This window comes from Dendropsophus ebraccatus, chromosome 9 (genome assembly GCF_027789765.1).
Source record: "Dendropsophus ebraccatus isolate aDenEbr1 chromosome 9, aDenEbr1.pat, whole genome shotgun sequence".
NCBI classification, from domain to species: domain Eukaryota; kingdom Metazoa; phylum Chordata; class Amphibia; order Anura; family Hylidae; genus Dendropsophus; species Dendropsophus ebraccatus.
In genome coordinates this window covers 87,226,742-87,250,868 of record NC_091462.1, presented here as the reverse complement: position 1 = coordinate 87,250,868, position 24,127 = coordinate 87,226,742, and the positions used below count along the sequence as shown (strand labels likewise).

At 40.2% G+C, this 24,127-nt stretch overlaps 2 protein-coding genes across 2 annotated transcripts in view; both read right to left on the bottom strand.

Annotated features, from left to right (window-relative positions):
* Positions 1-13,750, bottom strand: part of LOC138801816 (uromodulin-like) — a 32,866-nt gene extending 19,116 nt beyond the window's left edge. The window contains exons 1-2 of the mRNA XM_069984913.1: positions 13,638-13,750; positions 10,657-10,745 (exon numbers count right to left, since the gene is read on the bottom strand). Of these exons, the coding sequence (XP_069841014.1) occupies positions 10,657-10,745; positions 13,638-13,750 (202 nt within the window). The remainder of the gene's footprint in view (positions 1-10,656; positions 10,746-13,637) is intronic.
* Positions 13,751-14,087: 337 nt separating this feature from the next.
* Positions 14,088-24,127, bottom strand: part of LOC138801815 (uromodulin-like) — a 43,811-nt gene continuing 33,771 nt past the window's right edge. The window contains exons 9-12 of the mRNA XM_069984912.1: positions 21,154-21,396; positions 20,250-20,412; positions 14,702-14,807; positions 14,088-14,269 (exon numbers count right to left, since the gene is read on the bottom strand). Of these exons, the coding sequence (XP_069841013.1) occupies positions 14,088-14,269; positions 14,702-14,807; positions 20,250-20,412; positions 21,154-21,396 (694 nt within the window). The remainder of the gene's footprint in view (positions 14,270-14,701; positions 14,808-20,249; positions 20,413-21,153; positions 21,397-24,127) is intronic.

Genomic DNA, 24,127 nt, shown 5'->3' with positions numbered 1-24,127 from the left:
TAGTGCTGGAGGTGGTGGTATATAGCAGCACATGTGATATATAATGTATATGTACTCTGGGGCATAGTGCTGGAGGTGGTGGTATATAGCAGCACATGTGATATATACTGTATATGTACACTGGGGCATAGTGCTGGAGGTGGTGGTATATAGCAGCACATGTGATATATACTGTATATGTACTCTGGGGCATAGTGCTGGAGGTGGTGGTATATACTGTATATGTACACTGGGCATAGTGCTGGAGGTGGTGGTATATAGCAGCACATGTGATATATACTGTATATGTACACTGGGCATAGTGCTGGAGGTGGTGGTATATAGCAGCACATGTGATATATACTGTATATGTACACTGGGGCACAGTGCTGGAGGTGGTGGTATATAGCAGCACATGTGATATATACTGTATATGTACAGACTGGGGCACAGTGCTGGAGGTGGTGGTATATAGCAGCACATGTGATATATACTGTATATGTACACTGGGGCATAGTGCTGGAGGTGGTGGTATATAGCAGCACATGTGATATATACTGTATATGTACAGACTGGGGCATAGTGCTGGAGGTGGTGGTATATAGCAGCACATGTGATATATACTGTATATGTACACTGGGGCATAGTGCTGGAGGTGGCCCCTAGTGTACATGTATATCCACTTGTGCTGCTATACATCATCTGAGAAGCTGAGGTGTATGATGAGTTTCTGCAGCAGCTGAGGTGTGTATAATGAGGTTGTGCAGCAACTGAGGTGTAGTGTGAGGTTCTGCAGCAGATGGGGTGTGTATGATGAGGTTCTGCAGCAGCTGAGGTGTAGTGTAAGGTTCTGCAGCAGATGGGGTGTAGTATGAGGTTCTGCATCAGCTGAGGTGTAGTATGAGGTTCTGCAGCAGATGGGGTGTAGTATGAGGTTCTGCAGCAGATGGGGTGTAGTATGAGGTCCTGCAGCAGATTGGGCTGTAGTATGATGCTCTGCAGCAGCTGAGGTGTAGTATGAGGTTCTGCAGCAGCTGAGGTGTGTATGATGAGGTTCTGCAGCAGCTGAGGTGTGTATGATGAGGTTCTGCAGCAGCTGAGGTGTAGTGTGAGGTTCTGCAGCAGATGGGGTGTAGTATGAGGTTCTGCAGCAGCTGAGGTGTATGATGAGGTTCTGCAGCAGATGGGGTGTAGTATGAGGTCCTGCAGCAGATTGGGCTGTAGTATGAGGTTCTGCAGCAGCTGAGGTGTATTGTGATGTTCTGCAGCAGATGGGGTGTATGATGAGGTTCTGCAGACCATCATAATACACAATGAGAAAATAATTAATTTACTAATAGTACACAATTGATGGGGGGGCGCCATTTAATTTTTTTGCCTCAGGCAGCAGAAAAGCTAGAAACGGCCCTGCAGACACCACACACACACACACACACACACACACACACACACACACACACACCTCACATGTACACATGTAGTCTTTTTTACAGTTAATATTGGCATCCCCCCCCCCCTAAAAAAAATAATAATTACTGCAGTGTGTGGAAATAATAACCCCTTGCCCAAGAAAAAAGAAAATGCCAAAAAACCTCCTAAAAGACACAATTTTAAGTATGTTTTCTTAATGGTGTGGTGTCACAATTTCATTCATTTCATTTCATAATGTACAGTACTCAGATCATAAAACTGCAATTATTTACTAAAGTGCTCTTGTGTCTAGATATTTACTTGTTCCACCTGTTCTACCTGTCATTCTTGAAGAGTGTCATGAATCACTCAGTTAACTCTTTGCATAAGTTAATTAGGTTGTGGTACTGAGCTATGATGGTCACAGCAGAGACCTTGGTATATACTGTATTGTGTGATCTAAAATATTATACTGATATTTACTTAGAGGATGACCCCAGAATCATCACTACAATACATCTAGTACATTTACAGACAAATCTCACTGACCTTATTAACCTTCACTTTCCAAGTACTGTACCTCTGTACACAAAATTTGTGAACAATTTATGGATTATAGAAATATAAACATAAAGTAAAAAAATGGTACAAACCATGATTATTGCATCTACTTAACCTGCAGTATATTTATAATATAGTCCATGTTAAAGGAGAAGTCCGGAGAAAATTTTTATTAAAATATTGTATTGCTCCCCAAAAGGTATACAAATTACCAATATACACTTATTATGGGAAATGCTTATAAAGTGCTTTTTTCCCTGCACTTCCTACTGCATCAAGGCTTCGCTTCCTGGATAACATGGTGATGTCACGACCCGACTCCCAGAGCTGTGCGGGCTGTGGCTGCTGAAGAGGATGATGGCAGAGGGACATTGAGGGACACAGAGCACTGGAGGGACACTGAGCATCCCTCTGCCATCATCCTCTCCAGCTGCCACAGCCCGCACAGCTCTGGGAGTCGGGTCATGACATCAACATGTTATCCAGGAAGTGACATCACCATGTTATCCAGGAAGTGAAGCCTTCATGCAGTAATAAGTGCAGAGTAAAAAGCACTTTATAAGCATTTCCCGTAATAAGTGTATATTAGTGATTTGTATACCTTTTGGGGGGCAATACAATACTTTAATAAAAAACTTTTGCCGGACTTCTCCTTTAACCTCTTGAGGACCCATGATGTACCGGTACGCCGGCCCTCTAAACGGGCACCGCGCGAAATCGCGCGGTTCTCCGGTAAAGGTGGCTGCTGATTGTTACAGCAGCCATCTTCCTTTGTCACGTAGGGGGACTTCTCATCAGCCAATCACAGCGATTTGCTGTGTTTCTGGGACCGGATCCCGGCACAGAGCTGTGATTGATGCTGTCTGAGACAGCACCAATCATAGCTGTGCCCAGGCATCTCCTGCTCGTGGATCCGGCCCCCTGATCATCCGTGATTAGCCTGTAACCACCAGCCGGCCAATCGCGGGCGATCCACACTACTACTCCTATCATCACCTTCTCTGCCCGAACTGCCTCCGTTGCAGCTAGCTGATCTCCCTGTTCTGCGTCCTCCTCCCCCCGGTAGCAGATCGCCTCCTCCCCCTCCCCCTCTGATACCTTCTGGTGCCGTCCGGTACCGGCTGCGTCCTCCTCTCTCCTAATCCACCGCTCCCCCGTGCGTTCTCCTCCTCCCTACACTGCTGCGCCGCCGCCACCCTGCCACCCCCCTTAAGTCAGTCCTGCCAACCCAACCCGGGATAAGCAGATGCCGGGAGCCCTGAAGCAAGCCAGAGCGGAAGGAGGTGATGTATGCTCTGGCCAGCAGGGGGTTAACTTACATACACGCAGCGGGATGTCATTCCGATTATGTATTCTCATAGGGATGCACTGACACTGGATCCGCAGCACATTTCGCTGTGAATCCACAGCGTGATCCGGCGTATGTGAAGGCATCCTAAAGAAAAAAACAAAAAAATGTTCTCGGCAGAGGAGGCATACGCCTAGATCGCCTCCGATACTGAGACAACCAGTGAGGGAGAAGAGGAAGATCCCTCATTCCTTCTCCACTAAATGTCATCATCATTTAGTGATAAGCCCCCAAGGTGCTGCCCCAGGACTAGGCCCCAGGAAGCCCCACAAACCCCCTCAAGTGACCCCAACCCATACGAGCCATAGATTCTTGAGTTCGTTGGGGTCACTTGTGGGGGGTTTACAATGTTTTGGCAGTACGGGGGCTCTGCGAACCCTTTGTCCTCTATTCTGGCCAAATCCAGCTTCCAAAATCCAAATTGAGCTGCTTCCCTTTGGAGGCTTTCCGTGCGCCGACTTTGCACTTTGTGTCCACATGTGAGGTACTCCTGTAATCGGGGGAAATTGCTCTACATGATTAGTGGTTTGTTTTTTCTTTTAACCCCTTGTGAACATGAAAAATTCTAAGTTACACCAACATTTTAGTGTAAAAATTTTTTCATTTTCACGGCACATTGTTCCACATTTGTGTCTGTCACCAGTGGGGTCCATATGCTCACTATACTTCTTGTTACATTTCTTGAAGGGTGTAGTTTCCATAATGGGGTCACTTGTGGGGGGTTTCCACTGTTTTGGCAGCACGGGGGCTCTTGGAACCCGACATGGCCTTCGTCCTCCATTCTGGCCAAATCCAGCTTCCAAAAGGCAAATGGTGCTCCTATTTTTTGAGGCGTGTCCTGCGCCCACATGATATATTATGTCCCCCATGTGGGGTATTTTTGTACTCGGGGGAAATTTCTCTACATGTTTTATTGTTTTTTTTTCCTTTTAACCCCTTGTCAGCCTGAAAAATTTAAGGCTAGACTAAGTTTTAGTGTAAAAAAATTACATTTTTCAATTTCATAACACATTGTGTCACTCACTAGTGGGGTCCATATGCCCACTATACCCCTTGTTACAGGGGGTTTTGTTTCCTAAATGGTGTCCCTTTAGGGGTGTTTGTTAGGTTTTGGCACCCCTGAGCCTCTGCCAACCAGAAGTGGTACAATTGGCCAATTGTAAGGAGGCTTCAAAATTCACTAGGCGCTCCTTTACATCTGAGGCTTGTGGTTGCGTCAAATAGCGCAATAGGGCCACATATCATACATTTCTATAAACTGCAGACATGGGGCAATAAAAATTGGGGTGCATTTCTCTGGAAATAGGTTTTCTTTTATGAGAGATATTTGATCACAATATAATTTCTGCAAAGAAAATTGAAATGTTCTATTTTCTCACACACTTAGCTTTTATTTCTGTGACTCACCTAAAGGGTTAAAAAAAAAACTTTCTGGAATTGATTTTGAACAGTTTGGGGGGGGTCAGTTTCTGAAATGTGGTGCTTTGTGGGGCTTCATAACATACAGTCCCCTCAAATTCACTTCAAATATGAACTGGTCCCTTGAAAAATCAGATTTTGTAATTCTTGTGAAAATTTGAAAAAATGCTGCTAAACTTTGAAGCTTTCTATTGTCTTAAACAATTGAAGGCAAGTTTAATAAATGCTGCCAACATAAAGTAGACATGTTGCTAATGCTATTTCATATCTAATTTATGTGGCATAACCATTTTCCTTACAAGCACAACATTTTAAAACTAGAAAAATGCATTTCTTTTCAATTTTTCACATTATTTTGGGGGTTTTCATAAAGATAAGCTACAAGTATTGACTCAATTTTACCAAAAAAATAAAGTATAACATGTCAGGAGAAAACAATCTCAGAATCAGCCGGATAGGTAAAAGCACCCCGAAGTTATTAATAGATAAAGTGACACATGTCATATTCCTGAAATTTGGTCCGGTCCCTAAGGCCATTTTGGGCTCCGTCCTTAAGAGGTTAAATTAGTCTGAAATAAAGAAGCCATTTTTTATAACAGATTTTGGCAATATTCCCACAATGTCTTTTTTTGGCCAAATAAAGCCAAATAACGACTGTCATCATGAAATCAAAGCCATTATTTGGCCTGAAATGACCAAAAAAAGATGTTGTGGGAACAAAGCCTATAACAGTATATAGCAGTATATACATCCTGAAGTGTGAACATATGAAACCATGAAAAAACTGTATAGTGATCTGAATTTGGTTCAGTAGTACTGTAATGGGTCCAAGACTTGTGGTCAAAATATTGACCTAAAAATGGAATATGCTGTCATTGGCTATGTTACCACAATGTTTCCGGTGAAAAAAAAAGCAGTTTTGTGATAATGATGGCAGTTAATAACAATCATGACCATTAATGAAATTCGTCATTATCAAAAATTGTCCGTTTTCACCTAAGAAAAAACGTAGCCAATGTCCATAAATAAAAAAGAACATAGCCAGTGTCCATGATCTATATTTTCAGGAGTTTTCTGATAGCAGACAATTATAAAGATGAACTCAATGCACTTACCTGTTGTGGTATCTGATGCTGCGTTTCCATGTTCATAGAAGGATGCGAACAAAATAAGAAAAATAAGGAACATTTCTATAGGATCAAAAATACTGACATGGCCAGGCAGCAGGTAACAAGTTCTCCCAAGCTTTACTGGTAAGTGATAGTAAGTAAGTGCTGGATTAAATAGGAAAGAAGTAGTAGCTGTAAGGCAAATGTATGTGAAGCATTACTGGCATTCTTTCAGCTTTTTAATTATTTAATAGAACAGCATTCTTCACACTTTGTTCAGAAAACAATAGTAAATAGTAAACCTGTTTTTCAGGTGACCTAATGAATTGGAAAATATTTTTCAGACTTGCAAAAAAAAGTATTTTTGGTGCATTCAATTTATTTAGTACACACAAATGTATATATTTACTGCATGTCTGGCTCCTCAGGCCTCCAGCAAATAGCTGCCCTTTTTTCACCCCCATAGAGCTCATTACATGGGAAACGTATTAATACGCTGTTTGTGGCTCTTAGCTTTGGCTCATAGAGGGAGTAATATTTAATAATAGATCACTAGATAGATCGAGTAAGATCATATTTACATCCCATATAGCACACCCCCTTTTAGGACTGTTGACTTTAATGGACCTAATGCAGTTCCACAGAAAAGTATACAGAAAAAAGGACAAATATAATAATTAACAAACTATATTTAGTCCATGAAAGGAGAAGTCCGGCGGCGGGTCTGGGTAAAAAAAAATCATTACCCCCAGGGGGTGGGGAGAAAATAAAAAAGTAAAGTAGAATTGTGTTGGTTGCCCCTAGCAACCAATCAGATTCCACTTTTCATTCCTCACATAGAAAAGTATTTCACCTTCCAATGGTAACAATATATAGTATACAGTATTCCTTCTACCCCATGTACCACCATTCTAATCCAGAGGTAAATACAAATGTCTGTAAAGATCAGAGTTGTGTCACTGTTGTAACCAAACCACATAATACCCATATATGTGGTTTCTTATGTACAAATATACCCAAACATAATATGAACCCAGGCTTAGATAGATAGGAGATTGATAGATACAAGATAGGTATTATAAAAGATAAATAGATAACTATAGATGTTATAAAATAATAAATAAATTGCTAACATATTTAGCAGCTGCCTGTAGGTAAGCTGATAGTGATTTATTATAAGGACAAACTGGCTAGACAAGCTGCCATAGTGTCAAGTGATGTTTGTAAGAATGTGTTCCCCCATCCCATTTCCGGAGGTCACTTGAACAATTACGCCTTTCTTTTTTAGTGTTGATTCTTTCCTTAGGGCTGAGGGCTAAGGCTATAGAATCAACTGTCAGCAATGCCCTGAAACGCAATGCTTTACAATTAGAGCATTATTATTAATTAGGACAACTGTCTACTCGAATAATATAAGAAATTAAGTTAACACATTACCATAGCCAGTAAACCAAAACCGGCATTAGCAATAGTATAAGTATATTAGAAATAAATATTGTAATATATAGTTGTTAGGCCCCCATGTCACCATATTGTAGTTGCTCCTCTCTGTGTTCCTATGGGTCCCCCTGTGCCCCCACATATTAGTTGGATAATTTTGTGCCCCCATAACGGATCTGTGCTCCGAAACAGTAGTTAGGTCTCCCTCTTTGAAACCATATAGTATTACGGTCCACTGTAGGTATTATCTCTCATGTAGGCACATCTCCCTGTGTTACTTGGCTTAAAAATTTTGAGACATGAATTGAAGAAGTTTTTCTTGCACAAATCTTTGAGAGCTGCAAAATTTTGTTTTTACACACACACACACACACACACACACACACACACACACACACACAGTGGTACCTTGGTTCTCAAACTTAATTGGTTACGGAAGGCAGTTTGAGAACAGTGCAGTGTCTTCCCATAGGAAATAATGTAAATTTGCTTCATTGGTTCCAGCACCCACCAATAATTACCTACAGTACTCATATGTTACATTGAAAACTGCCTAGTTTAATCATTACAGTCCATTACAGAACAGCACTTTAATGCACAGTATATTATACACAAGAAACATTCAACAAAACCATCTATTATAAAACAGTAGTCGCTAAGTCCCCATTCATCCTTTACTGAATAGAGTTCCCCCCATCCGAGCACTGTAAAGTATAGGAGATAGCGGTGCACTGACTGTACTACTACTGTACTGTATATGCACTCCAGCAGTCTTATACAGTACTGTACTGTATGTGAAGCCTCACTAGGGCTAAACTCACCATGTACAACCCACCATCCATGCTTGCAAAAATGTTCCGATACTGAGTACTTCAAGACAAGCCCAAGAAGTATTTGAGAACCGAGCAAGAGTTTGAGAACCAAAGCAAACTTTCCTTGAAAATACAGTTTGAGTCACAAGCAGCTTGAGAATGGAGGTACCAATATATATATATATATATATATATATATATATATATATATACGCGTGCGCACACACACACACACACACACACAAAAACACATACTGCATACAGGGCCGCTTCTACCATGAGGCAGAAAGAGCTTTCTGCCTCAGGCTGCAGATTCTTTACTCCACTAGAAGGCGGCACAATCCCTTACTTTCACTTTCCACTTGCATCCAATCTGCAAGCACAGCTCCAGGCACCTCTGCATCTTCAGACCCCTCTGCCTCCCCCTCAGACCCCCTCTCCCTAGCTCAGTGACAGCCCGGTCATTGGGGGCTGCTGTCTGGCCTGACTGGATAGGAAAGGAAGAATTGGTCTCCTATGCTGGCTGTCTGTGCCAGAGCAGAGAGGAAGGGGAGGGAGGACTAGCACCACAGCAGCACAGCAGAGCTGACACACAGCAGGAATGTATGTATGTACAGCAGATGTGCCCTGTATAAGTATGGAGGGATGTTAGTAGCTGAGTCCAGTCTATACCCAGGGTTGCCCGCTGCTATCTGTCACCAGTGACTGGCATTTTGTTGTGTTATTAGCACCCCCCCCCCCCCCCCCCAAGACGCCTGTACACATATTCACCTTTCTGGGGAAGCAATAGAAAATCCATAGATGCCATAGTTATAGCCGCACACTGTAATAATACCATAAGATTCAGTATACACTACTTACATTATTAGTGCAGTGTACTGTAAAAAGAGGTGAAAAAAAAAAATTTAAACCACAGTATAAAAAATGCAAATCACTACTTTTCCCTGTTTTTCAAATAAAAAAATCAAAACAAAAATATATATAACTATAAGTGTATGTTCACACTTCGGAAATTTCACGCGGAGACAGTGCGGCAGACTCCACTTGAAGTTCCACCTGGTCCCATTGACTCAATGATATTCTCCAGCTCAATTCTTTGGGCGGACGGCGGATTGAGCTTGAGAATATCATAGAGTCAATGGGACAGGTGAAACTTCAAGCAGAGTCTGCTACACTGTCTCCACTTGAAATTTTTGAGCGTATTCCATAGTGTGAACATACTCTTAGACTATAGAAACTATATATATATATATATATATATATATATATATATATATATATATATAGAGAGAGAGAGAGAGAGAGAGAGAGAGAGAGAGAGAGAAATATCTGAACTAAACAAAAACAGCATTACTATTCCTGCATGGTGAACGCCATAAAAAGAATATACCTTTGCAATGTATTCATTATTAGTATATATGTGCTGTATATTGCTGCTAGTATATATCTATATACAGCATGTATAAATCTGTTTATGTATATATCTGTTTATTCGTTATTTGGGGGGGGGGGCAGGGCATTTCAATTTTCGCCTCAGGAAGCAGGAAACCTAGAATCGGCCCTGACTGCATATGTATGGAGAGGTATAGAAAGAGCATGCAAGAGTGATAGAGAGCACATAACTCTTTACGCACACACAAAGAAAATAACTTTTTATTAAAAATATAACTTAACAATAAATAAAATGAAAAAAATAAACTGAACTATGGTTTTAAAATTCAGAAGCTATGGTTATTGGTGTCCATATTGTGGCCTTCAGGGGTACTGCCAATCTTGGCTGTACCAAGCATAATCTTGGCCATACATAGACCTGTATTGTGAAGGTGGTGTTGGTGGTGGCATTACTGTCGATGACAAGGCTGCGCTCTCCCACTGTTGGAACATTCATTGGGTGAGGGTCTTGGTAGCTCTCAAAGACAGCGAGGAGAGCCATCAAAGCAGCTTGACAGTCAAATTATTTCTCCATGGGGACTCTCTTCAACATCGTTCCCAGGCTGTTTACATGACTTTTTTTCTGTTCTTTCCCCCCCTTAAAATGACAACTGTCTTTTTGCATTTTCCGTCATTACAATGGTACATTATTCTAGTTCAGGCGCTTTTGGGTGGGGTTCTTTTTGAAGGCCCATTAATTTTAGAAGTAAAAATGATGAAAGGATAGTGAAAAAAAGTGTGTGTAAAAAATTAAAAAACAAATATTTGTCATGAACATTAATTTGAGGTCTACGCAAAAAACGTCCATTATTCAATTCACTATGTGCATATGACGGCCATCATTCCATTGACTTCAATGCATTCCATTGGCTTCTTATATAACATGGTAATAACTGCCTTTTCTTTTTTTTTTTTTAATAAAAAAGGATACCTTTTCTCTCCCCCACAGTGTGAACATAGTCCCATGGTGTGCTCAAACTGATCTGTTTTTCGGATCTCCAGGACCTGTTGTTCAATTGTGGCCCACATCTCAGGGACAGGAGTTATTCAACCTGATGACCTGGGTTACTGGCCCATGGAAGTAATGTCTTCAAAATAATTCAACTGACACTTCCGCAGTGCCAGTTGATGTCATCTCTGTGATTGCCTCTGTGATGGTTGAAGGTTTGGGTCTCCTCCAACACAAACTGTGCTGTCTCATCTAGTGGTGCCACCTGTTCCAACTTGCTGGAGGTTCTGCAAAGATAAATAATTTGTTATCCTCCACCAACAAAAATTCTATTTTACAGTGTATATGCAAGTGCAATCCTCAGGTTGTGTTGGATGAAAGTATGTCAGGCTGAAGGAGCTGTCTTGCAACCTAGCATAGCTCCATGTGTCCCACTGTGCCTTCCAGACATTGGCAACACTTCACAGGTTGTGTCAGATGGATTTATTCCAGGCTAAACTTAAAAACATAGAAGAGTGTCGGCACAAAAAACAAACAAACAAAAAAAAACTGTGTCCATCTAGTTTGCCCTATTAGTATTACCCTTCTTATTATCTTAGGATAGATATATGTATATATGTTAATCCCAGGCAGGTTTAATTCTGTTATTGTAGATTTACAAACCCCATTTACTGGAAGTCTGTTCCAAACATCTACTACTCTTTTAGTTAAGTAATATTTTTTCATGTTGCTTCTGATCTTTCCCCTAACTAACCTAATCAAACTAACATAATCAAAAGTTTAGATCATGTTCCCCCTTTCCTTTTTTCATCCAGACTATACAGATTTAAATTTTTAAGTCTTTTCTGACATGTTTTATGGCTCACACCCTCCATCATTTTTGTGGCCCATTTTTGGACCCGTTCTATTTTATCAATATCTTTTTTTTAGGTGAGGTCTCTAGATTTGGACACAGTATTCCAGATGTGATCTCACCAGAGCTCTATACAGCGGGATCACAATCTCCCTCTTCCTACTGGTTATACCTCTAGCTATACAGCCCAGCATACGATTTGCTTTCCCTACCACCTGGTTGCATTGGGGACTCATTTTAAAGCTGCTAGAAATCACCATCTGTAAATCCTTCTCTTCTGAAGTCTTTGCCAACACAGAACTGCCGATGTGATACTCGGATAGAGGATTCCTCCTCCCCAAGTGCATTATTTTACATTTGGAAACATTAAACTGCAGTTTCCGTTGTTTGGACCACTTATCTAGTAAAGCTAAATAATATTTTATATTACTGACACCTCCAGGAACATCGATCCTATTGCACACTTGTGTCATCAGCAAACAGATAAATCTTGCCTACCAAATGATATGCCCTGCAACCTAGTATAGCTCCATATGCCCACTATGCCCTCCAGACATAGGCAACCTTCCACGGGCTGTGGTGGATGGAAGTATGCCAGGGTGCAAGAGTTCCTCTGCAACTTAGCATAGTCCCATGCATCGGAAACAATAGAAAAATACCTACCCCCTACATCTATGATATCTTTGAGGTACATGAGCTGCATCGTTTATATATATAATGCTTCTTCTTGAGTTTATCATTACCGCTTTTCCCCTTCATGGTCAGCTCCCTTTTAAACTAGTCATGGCAAGTTTAAAAGTTTTACTAAAAGTTTACAAAATAAAAATATATAATTAAAACATATATTAAATACACGACTAGAAAGCATTAAAATTCACTTTTTTTTTTTAACATCTCTACGTGTTTCTCTTGACAATTCCGCATGTGACCATATATATATATATATATATATATATATATATTATTTTATTTTTATTTTTTTATTATGGGTCAGGAAGGAGAATTAAATGGGCATTTAGAAAAAAAAAACAAAAAAACTTTCATATTGTCCAGGGGGAAAAAAATTCTTTCAAATCAACAATCAACTGGTGTCAGAAAGTTATATAGATTTGTAATTTACTTCTATTTAAAAATCTCAAGTCTTACCATACTTATAAACTGTTGTGTGTCGTGCAGGAAATGTTGTTTTATTTACATTCAGAAACAGTGCTCTCTGCTGACATCTCTTGCCGAGTCCAGAGCAGCAGCAAATCCGCATAGAAAACCTCTCCTGCTCTGGATAGTTCCTGACTCGGTCAGAGATGTCAGCAGAGAGCACTGTTTCTGAATGTAAATAAACAAACTTCCTGCAGGACACTCAGCAGCTTATAAGTATGTGAAGCCTTGAGATTTTTAAATAGAAGTAAATTACAAATCTATATAAGTTTCTGACACCAGTTGATTTGAAAGAATTTTTTTTTCCCTGGACAACCCCTTTAATTTTTATGTTTATATTGGTGTTCATTGCTCATCACTGATTGCCGGTCTCTGAAAAGATCATCCCAGCCGGTACTACAGCACCGGTCGGATGATCTTTATGGCCGCAGAGTTCTGATATGGGCACATACGTGCACGCCCCCATCAGAACTCCCCACAGCACACTATGGAGCGAGCGGCAGCATCCGCTTGCTCCACAGTGTTCACTGACAGGGTTCTCTATGGCCTTTATTCAATGAATAGCGGACGTAGAAAACTGACATGTCAGCAGTTTGAGTGCCCGCTAGGGATCCCGGCCTGAGCGTATACCATGTGTATACACTCCGGACGGAATCCCATAGACAGCAATGCAACGTATATTCTCGTAATAATGAAAGTGATTTTACGAAAATATACGTTGTGTGAACATAGCCATACTCAGCAAGTACCTGTAAGATGGTCTAAGACCTCTTGTGGTTTTCTCTGTGCAGAAGACATATAGCATCTCTCCTCAGGTCCATCCCTCCATTTCTCCCATGGAAAGTAAATGAACATTTGCCGATTGACAGCTAGATCCATTGCACAGGGCAATATTGGCCTAGTCAGCAAATAATCACCCCTTGTAATAGGACCTTTACATTACTACTGAGTTATGAAAAGTTTCTTTAAACAGCAGTGCCTATTTATGGTGCGTTCACACCTACAGGATCTGCAGCTGATTTTCTGCAGCAGATTTCATTTAAATAACTGAACACAGCATCAAATCTGCTGCAGATCTGCTGCAGATCCTGTAGGTGTGAACGCACCCTTAAAGGGGTTGTCCGACCTAAATTACACTTTTTCCAGGGACACAACAGTGTGGTATGCTTACCTGTCGTGTTCTTCTACAGTTGCTGCTTCCCTGGCTGGCAGCTGTCCGACTATGTCATCATTCTGACAATTTCCAGTGATGGGCAGTACCCACAAGAAATGGCCTTTTAGCATAGACAGTACTATATAGTATATGCTGAGTGGCCATTTCCCGTGGGAACGTTATATCACAGGAAGTTGCCAGAATGAAATAAAACATGCAGGTAAAGTGTTAAAGAGTCAGGAAATATGAATAATACAGAAAGAAACTCAAATAATGATGAAAAATCCCCAAATAGTGTGTGTACCTATCTGCCAAAGTACTAGTTCCCAGCATATCACTTTTATTCCTGGTCCTGAGCAGGACTCCCCTCATTTTCATTGTCCCCAACTTGGCTTCCCTTTTATTGCTAGACCCCAACACAGCTCACCATTTTATTATGCATCTTCTGCATAGTTTCTTCTCACAATCCTAGTCCTCAGCAAACATGGTTCCACTTCCATAGTGCTTTCCCTTGCTTTGAAAGCCTTCCTCCCCTATGAAGTTCAGTGATGCAGGAAATGCTCCTTCTTCTTCTCCCTTTTCTTCACCGATGTGGCATGATGCTGGCAGTATCTCTCCAATAATTTCCATTGCGACTCTCATCCGCTTATCTGCATCAGTACGACAGCATGGCAAAGCTTCAATCTGGATGTCATTCCAATGTATAATCTTTTAAGCTAAGTTTTAAAAAAAAAAAAAAATAGCTAAAAAATAGTGGCCTTTGGTGCATTAAGGGGAACATCATTTTACTAAAGGAGCAGTTTCTAAAAATCATATTGGGGAGAAAAATCAATAGACAAGTTGGCTGGGGGGGGGGGGGGGGGTTATCTTTCTAGCTTTCATTTCATCTGCCTTTGCTGGTGGTAGGTGAAGCAACTGCATTTGTTCTTTTTCTATGGACCTTGTGTTTATATATATATATATATATATATATATATATATATATATAATACTTACTACTTCTTTACTGAAAAAGTAGCTATATAGCATAATCCTAACAGTATCTTTTCTTGAATTTGAGTCTAGTAAAATAATTCACTCACCTTCACGTATAGGACAATTCTGTGCAGCATCATGTAAATTCCTCAAGCCAGTATGATCTGGTTCTACGTGGTACGTGTCCCTTCTGCGACATGACCTATTAAGGCTCTAAAAATTTAAAATTCACAAACAAGAACCTATTTCATCGCACCTCAAAACCATCTCCCAGATTAGTCTTTTTTATACCGTTAAAGCAGCTTAAACTCTTAGGCCATGTTCACATGGCATAAGAGACCAGCCGTTCCGTGATCCGCCTGTGACCCGTGCATCAGTGCGCGCCCGCATCAGAACTCACCACTGCACACTATGAAGCTTGCGGCTGGAGCCGCTCGCTTCATAGTCTGCGCTGACATTGTTTTCTCCTGCCGCTATTCACTGAATAGTGGCCGCAGAAAACTAACATGTCAGTTCTTTGCGGTGCCGCGAGGGATCCCGGCCGGAGCGTATACGATGTGCATACGCTCCGGCCGGGATCCCATAGAAGACAAGGCAATGTATGTTTTTGCACAAAGTATGGCAGTTGTTGTGGGAACATAGCCCAACTGTTGCTCTAATGTATTCTTTAGTGATGAGCGAATACTGTTCAATCGAATGGATATTTGATCAAATAGTAACGTATACGATCTATTGAGTATTATCGAATAGTTCGCCGAATATTCGATAAATATTCGATAAGCGTTCAAATTCCCCAGCTTCTGCTTTTTACCTTCAAGTGGTCGAATAGATGTTTTTTCAATAATGGAATACTTGTTCCCATTGACTTTAATGGGATCGAATATTCGATCGCATATTTGAATATTCGGGAGATATTTGTACGAATATCGAATATTCAAATATTTCACTATTCGCTCATCACTAGTGTTCTTGTCTTGACAGCAGCTAGGTTCATCTTTCCATCCAGCCTCCACACCAAATGCCTTATTGGCACAAAAAAATTGCAACTTTGCAGCTGGCAAGCCATGAATAAGTCTTGGTCATTGTGTTTGAAAAACAGAACCCCTAATAGTGCCGGATCATGCTGACTTCCCACACCTAACCTCTTCCTTTGTTGGAAAGAAGTAAAAAGAAGCGCAGTAATATCATCAGACCAATTACCTTTACCTGCTTCCTAATAAGTAGCCTGGAGCAGGTTCTCATATAAGGAGGTTGGGCTCTCCTAAGTAAGGCTATGTTCAAACTACGTATATGTCCGGGCGCATAGTTTCGCGGGCGGACATATACGTGTTAAACTCCGGCCGGGGATTTACGTAAGTTGCGGACGGCTACGTACGGTCCGCGAACTTACGCCCGTAGTCTACTTACGCTTCCCGAGCACCCTACGTAGCGATCTGACAGCAGTCTTTTACTTTGAAATCTTCGCCTAGCCCCGGACACCCCACAGAACCTTTTGGATTGGCAAAGAAAAGTGCAAAAATGAAGAAATCATCACTACGTACGGGACCGCGCGTTACCCTACAGGCGTAAGTTACAGCATTTTTGTCCTCAAACAATGGTCTGGTTCATTTTTTACGGCGCCGCATACGATCATGGCGTAAGTTCTTACGTAGTGTGAATTGTGCAGCCGTAGATCGTATACTTTCCATTGTACGCAAACTACGTAAATCTCCGTCCGCTTATTCATGGAACGCGCTAGGTCCGGAGACTTACGTAGTGTGAACATAGCCTAAAGCTGCACTTTTACTTAGGCCTGAGTGCCTGCTTTCTATGCTCTTGGTGTTAATATCAGTATTATAAATTACTGTAACTTACCTGGATAAACACTTCAATTCGAGAATACGATGAACAAAAAATAAATTATCAATGTAATAAGAAAAGTTAATACTTGAATTCTAAAATATCTATAAGGCTATGTTTAAACACAGAAAAATAAAAGCAAAATAAGAAGAAAAAAAAATAAAAAAGCTACGTTAAAGTATATGTAAAAACAACAACCTGGACACAAATGTTTGTTTTTTACAATGTGTGCCCAGAAATTTTCCCACAGACTTTAATGTACCACAATATAACATTGAAAATATGGTTGTGTTTAATACTTATTTTACTGTCTATTTTTATTTGATTTTACTCTGTGTACATGGTTAGAAATGTAAATTATTATGTAAATCAAATTCTCTAATTATAGTATTACTTACCAGATCTGTAGAGTCAAGAGTTTCAATTAATCTTAGTGTCCAGTCTGAAAAAAACTCCCGCACATACAGTATGTACAGTATTCACATTTACAATCTAACTTGTTGGTTAATAGCTGGAAGAATCTAGATCATTCCATTATTGCCAGATTTGCCACTTTGGCTCTCAAGTTTACAAGTTAATATGAATGTTCAATGGAGGCTCAGAGAGTTGAGATGCCCAGGTTTCATGAACGTAAAATAATTGTAAACACAAGCTGTATTTTGATATTTTTCATACAATAATAACTTACATGTAAAAGGTTTTAATGATATCAGAATGTTAAGTAATACAAATTACCAAGTTTTTTTTTTATCACGTTTTACTCAACAAACAAACAAACAAACTGTTTTTAAATAAAAATGTAAAGAATAGCGCTTTTGTTTTAATCAGTTAATCTTTTTTCTATATAAAGTGTTATTTTATCATAAGAATGATATTAATGTAATTTAACTTTTGTTGTTTTTTTTATATATATTTCTTTTTATTTATTTAGTTATTTGTTTCTATTGTGTACTTAATACATTTTTTATTTTATTTTTACCAGAATTTGTATTTTATTTTTTAAGTTTGTTTTATCTTTTTCAGTCACCGAAAATATTAGCACTTTTTACATTTTGATTATTTGATTTTGAATACTTATATTTTAGTTTATATTTTGTATTTTCAAAACATATATACAATATAATTTGTTTTACTAAATAAAAAAAATTGCCTAATACTTACCTTATAAATAACATCCAGTATATCTTGTATTTTGAGAATTCATATACTGTAAATGAAGCCCACAGTAAATGCCCACAGTGCCCAGTTGAACATGACTTTCCAGAGCTTTAGCTGTCCAGGCATGCTGGGAATTGTAGTTTTGTAGTTTGCAGTTTGACACCCCTAATCTAGAATCAGAAACTATAACATGGTGTTTATATTTGAGTGAATATAACATTACACAAAATAATTTGTGTTACATGTCAGTTCTTATAGGGGTTATCCCATAATTGCAAATTATCCCCTATTCTTTGTGATAGGGGATAACTATCTAAATGCTCAGGGTTTGACTGCTCGTACCCCCACAATCTCAAGAGCGGGTACCAAAGTCTCACATCAGAATAGAGTGTCCAGACACGCATGCCTGTTGCCTCTCCATTCATTCACTATAGTACAGTAAAGCATTTTGTTATCTCCACAACTCCCATAAAGAATTAATAAAGTAGCAAAGGGGATGAGCCCCTGTTCCTAAGATTGTGGGAGGGTCTTAGCAGTCTGATCAGATAGTTATCTGCTATTCTTAGGATAGGGGGATAACTTGTAATAATGGAACAACACCTTTAAAGCAATATCCTTTTTACCTGTAAGTGCAATAAAAGTTATTACAGGAAACGGAATGAAACCATTACCTGAATTGAAGAGAGGGCCCAGCGATATGGTCTCAAGTTGCGCTCCTTTAACAGTAAATGCTTGGTTTGTTCCAGAACAAATCTGTAAGTATCATTAAATATTGATCAGTTTGAGTAAAGAAATTATTGTAGTTTGTTGTAATCACCTAATAAATGTATTATGTTATCAAGTAGAACCAGAATCAGAGGTATAGCTAGAGGTTTAGAAAGAAGAGGGCAAAGCCTATCTGAGGCCTGAGTGGGCCTCCATCCTGGGTAATGTATGGTTATAACTGCAGAGGCACAGCCTAGTGATTTCTACACAGCCTCTGAAGACTGTATTACAGTACCATTCCATCTGCTGAATAAAAGGTGTTGTCTTCTCTAATCGTCCACTAATTGTCCGCTTTTCTATTGCTTTTCCATTTAGCCCAGGCATACAGAGATTTCTACACTTTTAACAGTACCAACATGTTACTTTTCGTAATATTGTGCCTACAGCTGCTTCCATAATTAAAGGAATCCTCCAAAACAATGGCAAACATTTAGTGCCTCAGATGAAAGTAAAATCTTACATAATACCAGCACGTCCCTTTGCATTAAGGGGGGGGGGGATTTATGAAGACCGGCGTACTTGTACTTATATTAGACCCGCCCCCTTTTCCCCAACAGGATTCCCTAAGAGGCGCACGCCTTTTAGTGAATCCGGCCGACCGGGCACCCGAACCTTGGCCCGGCGTACTAAATATACACCTGCTCCCAAAAGGTGTAGATTTGGATCATGATTTACACCTGCGAGCAGGCGTAAATCATGATAAATGAGGCGCGGGAGTAGGGGACAACTCCTCACCGCCTTGTTACGCCCCCCCCAGCCCGCCCATAGGGCGAGTGGGGCATTCGGGAGGCGCAAGCCAGGGAAAAGGGGGCGAAATGTCCCCCTAAGAGTGTCCTTTTTAAATTTGCACCCACCTGTCATTGTAATAGTGCTGCCTCAAAGTTCCCCTACACTGGAAATGTGCCACTCCAAAATGTGTTCTCCTCACAATAATAGTGCTCCCTTAATGCCCATGTCACAGGTATATTGCCCCTTTTTCCCCCTACATAGTAATAGTAACAACCCCCCTCAGACCCCTTCTGACAGAAGTTGTGCCCCTGTGGTGTTTTGGCAAAGTTATAGTTACCCAACCCTAAAAAAGCTCTTCTATTGTAAAATGTATTGTAAAATTTATACCACATATAGGTTGGCTCACTTTATGCCAATATGTGTGCATAATTCTAAATGTCAAGCCATGCCCCTTTTGGGCACAAATTGAGCCAGACTTCTGGTGTCTTTGCAATAATAAATCTGCTCCATGGTCTTTGTTTATCTATCTGGTGGAAAAAAAAATGTCAAACACACACTTTTAAAGGAGTTATCCAGCGAAAATCCTTTTCTTTCCAAAAAACTAGTGTTAGAAAGTTATATAGATTTGTAATTTACTTCTATTAAAAAAAATTACTTATTGGCTGTATGTCCTGCAGAAAATGTTGTTTAATTTTCAGTCTGACACAATGCTCTCTGCTGACATCTCTGGCCGAGACAGGAACTGTCCAGAGCAGGAGAGGTTTTCTATGGGGGTTCCCATAGAAAGCCTCTCCTCTGGAGAGTTTTAACTATGGCAAAAGCCCCCTGAAACTTATGGACTCATCTGCCTTATATTTTGTGTTAAAATATTTTATAAATTGGTATAACAGTTTTCCCTTAGTTGACTTGTTCACAACATATATGACATATCCACTACACATGTACCTCCTACAGAAGGCTTTGACATACATGTAAAAAGACTCCCACTGTTTTAGCCTTCGATGGGTGAATGCAGCCCACCTTAGACTACCTTAAACTATTTCTTACACATGCAGTACAACTAATATAGGCTTGAAATGTGATAGGGTCTTAGACATGATATTGGTAGAATAAGTGGGTTCTAGGTCTAAAAACAGACATGGAGGAGTATTTAATGTTACTTACCGGGTAACAGGAATCTATTGTTGTATTGCACAAGTGTACCTGACAATGTAAGTACATAGTGCTGAAGTTTCCGAATTTTCTAAAGGCCTGAAGCTGAAATCGACCTTGGGAGGATACTCCATTCTCGAGTATAGACAGAGTGCTGTCACTCATACTGGGGCAGCTACAAAATAAATACGAAACATTTTTTATTACCACTTTATTATCCCAATGAATGAAATCACTTGAATTCCATCTATAGTATACAATGAAAACAATTATTATTTCCTCTCAAATCTAAAAAAAGTTTTCAGTCCAGTCCAGAAAACTGACATGTGAGTTGTTTGCAGCACCGCTAGGGGTCCCGGCCGGAGTGTATACTATGTATATACGCTCCCTCTGGGATCCCATAGACACCCGACCAGCGTATTTTATTGTATTTTTACGGCAGTTGTTGCAGTCGGCAATGCAGCAAATATTTAATTTAAATATTTACAGAAGATATTATAAAAAAAAAAGTAAAAAGAAAATAAAAAAGATGGCACTTTTTACCAGCGCTGCACAAAAGAACATCCACGATAGCCAAAATAAATCAAAGGATAGGGTTTATTGAAAAAAACACTGATATTACGCATTTTTGGGAGTACAACTCTCTTCATCAGATAATAGTGCATGGCAGATACAGATAATAGACAGGTATAAAAAGGAAAAAAGGCACCAGAAAACAGGACCCTCCTCAAAGGGGGTCATGTAAACCTATAGATGTATATATGGTAATATAATGCAAAATAATGATACCACAAGAGTGAGTAATATAAGTAAGTAATATAAAAGAGCATTGGGCCATATACTGTACGGAACAAAATTTCATATAGGGTACGTTCACAGGTACCTAGCAAATAGTAAATACAAATAGTACACTTACTAGTTACTCATGATGTCATATGACGTGGAATTGCCGCTCCCAGATATTACTGTAGCAGAGCAGTTCTTTATTACCAGCACTACTTGGCTATTTCCATTATTTTCCACGCTGATCCCAACATAGAGAGAACTATAATTTAACCACGCGGTTGGGACCTCATACAGAACAGTATAACTAGAATCTTCAAAGAAGCCCATTCTGATTGGGTAGATAGTAGATGCTCCAATAGTAAGATTTCCTTTACTGCAAGACAATTATATACACAATCACATAGCATTAGCAATATGCCTACTGTTGAGCTTACCAAAACTCACTATTGATGCTGTACCTATTTTGGTGTAAAACAAACTAACAAACAAACAAAAACCATAGATCTCCCAAAATCCCTCAATAAATATAAATGAGGAGGTGATTGAACGTAATAAACTACACACATTCCCTGGCTCCTGCAGTGCCTCCGGTATTGTACTGCTCCATTCCCACTGTGCAGCTACTTCTGGGTTCTGGGGTTGTGAGGTTGCAGCCCTGCTAAGCAAGTCAGTGACTGCAGTGGTGTCCTGCCCGATTGGTGACTGGCTGAGGGGTCAGCAACCTCACAACCCCAGAACCACTAAGTGACCGCACAGGACGGGACGGAGCAGAACAATATAATTTATAGCGATTTGCTGCTCTTTTATAATCTGTAAAAATATGGGTGTGTAAAGAGGTCTAGTAAAATCAATGGGTACTATATTGTCCGCATGTATGGATCAGATATTGTGGGCAGTATAATACTGTTACCGTTATAGTCGCACACAGTAAAATACGGCCATAAGTTTGAGTGAAAATATGGCCATATTTCCAATGTAAAAATATGCTCTATTGAAGTCTACAGGGACTTGTTCCTCACTGCCCACACAGTAGAGAAAAACATCTGTAATTGAGTACAGGCATTAATGGAATGAACATGCTCAATATTAAGACCTGTGTTTGCAAAAATATTCTTCTTTGAGAGTGTTTGTTATGCATGCTGTCCTTTGTTTCCTGCGTAAAAGGAAAGTGATCATTTAACCCCTTATTGACCGCTGATACACCTTTCTACGGCTTTATTCTGTCCCCGTCTGCTTTATATGGCGAGGACAGACTAAATGCTTCCAGTGCAGGAGCACTGGTACCACAGCAGATCAGCTGTCAGTTATTAACCACTCCAGGTAGTTGTAACAGTGGCGTGTGAGCCCGTACTCACATGATCGGAAGTCCTGCAGTGAGATCCAGGCTTCCGATCATCTCTATGGGGGCCTTTTGTAGGCCAGAGGCATGGCTTTGTAGATTACCTGTAAGCTCAGGGCTGACATAGGCAAAAAATGTAAAAAATAAAAATCCCCCCAGCCCTCTACAATAATAAAAATGCATTATATTCCCCATAAATAACAAACCGTTACATAAAAACTAGGGATAAGCGAACCGAACCGTAACGAACCAGATTCGTTACGAACTTTGCAAAAAGTTTGGTTCGTCACCGAACCGAACTTTGAGAAAGTTCGTAACGAATCTGGTTAAAACAACAATAACAAATAAAATCAAAGAAATCCAAGACATCTTTAGAAAGTGATGCAAACACCTCTGAAATGCATCTGGGAAAGCAGGGAAACAGTATTAGAGGAATCGGCATTACGGGGTTAGCGATCCTCTGCAGTAATGCCGATGTCTTTAATGGTTAATATATTTAATTAATAAAACACATTTTCGTTGTAATAAAGTCACTTTCGTTGTTCAATAATTTAATTAAAATGAATCCATCATTGTGCAATTAAATATACTGTTAAAATAAATAAATATATATATAAATTAATGTATATTTATATATATTTATTTTTTTTACAGTATATTTAATTGCACAAGTATGGATTTGTTTAAATTAAATTATTGAACAACGAAACTAATTTTATTACAACGAAAATTTCTGTGCCGGTAATGTATTATCCCGCTGCCGGTAATGTATTATCCCGGGGGGTTAATGGGGCCGGGAATTACATTGGAATTCACAGGGGCGGTATCCGCTGCGGATCCGCCCGTGTGAATTTACCCGAGCCGGAGCTGAAACACTGAGCTCAGTGTGCCGACTCCGGCAAAGATAGAAGATGAAAGAAGAAAGAAGATGGAAGACCTGGGAAAGTGAGTAGAAAGCTCCCCCCCCTCCATTGCACTGCACCCCTCCCAGCAAGGAAGGGGGGTCACTTAACCCCTTCCTTGCTGGTATGGGTGCAGTCTGACAACAGTCTGGCCCCCAAGAGGTTAAGTGGGGACCCTTACTTAACCCCCTGGGGGCCAGATTGTTCTGTATGGCACCCAAAGGGTTAAGGGGGATGCAATACATCCTCCCTTAACCCCTTGGGGTCCAGACTGTAAGCAGCGATCTGTAAAGATGCTGCATACTGTAAGGTGCACAACACCGCTCACAATGATAGGTGTTGTGCTCCTGTTTGTGTGTTTTTTGTGTGTTTCTCCCTTTTTGTTTTTCAGATATCGGTATCCAGTGGATTACGTCGGATTCGCTGGACTACAATGATGACCAGCGGTTGTTTGGATTTTTTAAAATAAAAATGGTCAATGAGGGGTGTGTAATATTTAGGCTGAGGGGGGCCTAAACCAATGGCTCTTCCCACCCTGGTGTTACCAGGCTGCTGTTGCTTGGTTTTTAACCCATCTGGTTATGAAAATAGGGGGGATCCTATGCGGTTTTTTTTTAAAATAAATAATAAAAAAAAAACGCATAGGGTCCCCCCTATTTTCATAACCAGCCGGGTTAAAAACCAAGCAACAGCAGCCTGGTAACATCAGGGTGGGAAGAGCCATTGGTTTAGGCCCTCCCTAGCCTAAATCTTACCAGCCTGCTGCCGCCCCAGGGCCACTGGCACCCGGCTCTTTCCAGTACCCCTGGTGGCATTGGGTACTGGGGTAATAATGGGGGGTTAGTGTTAGCCATTTTATACCG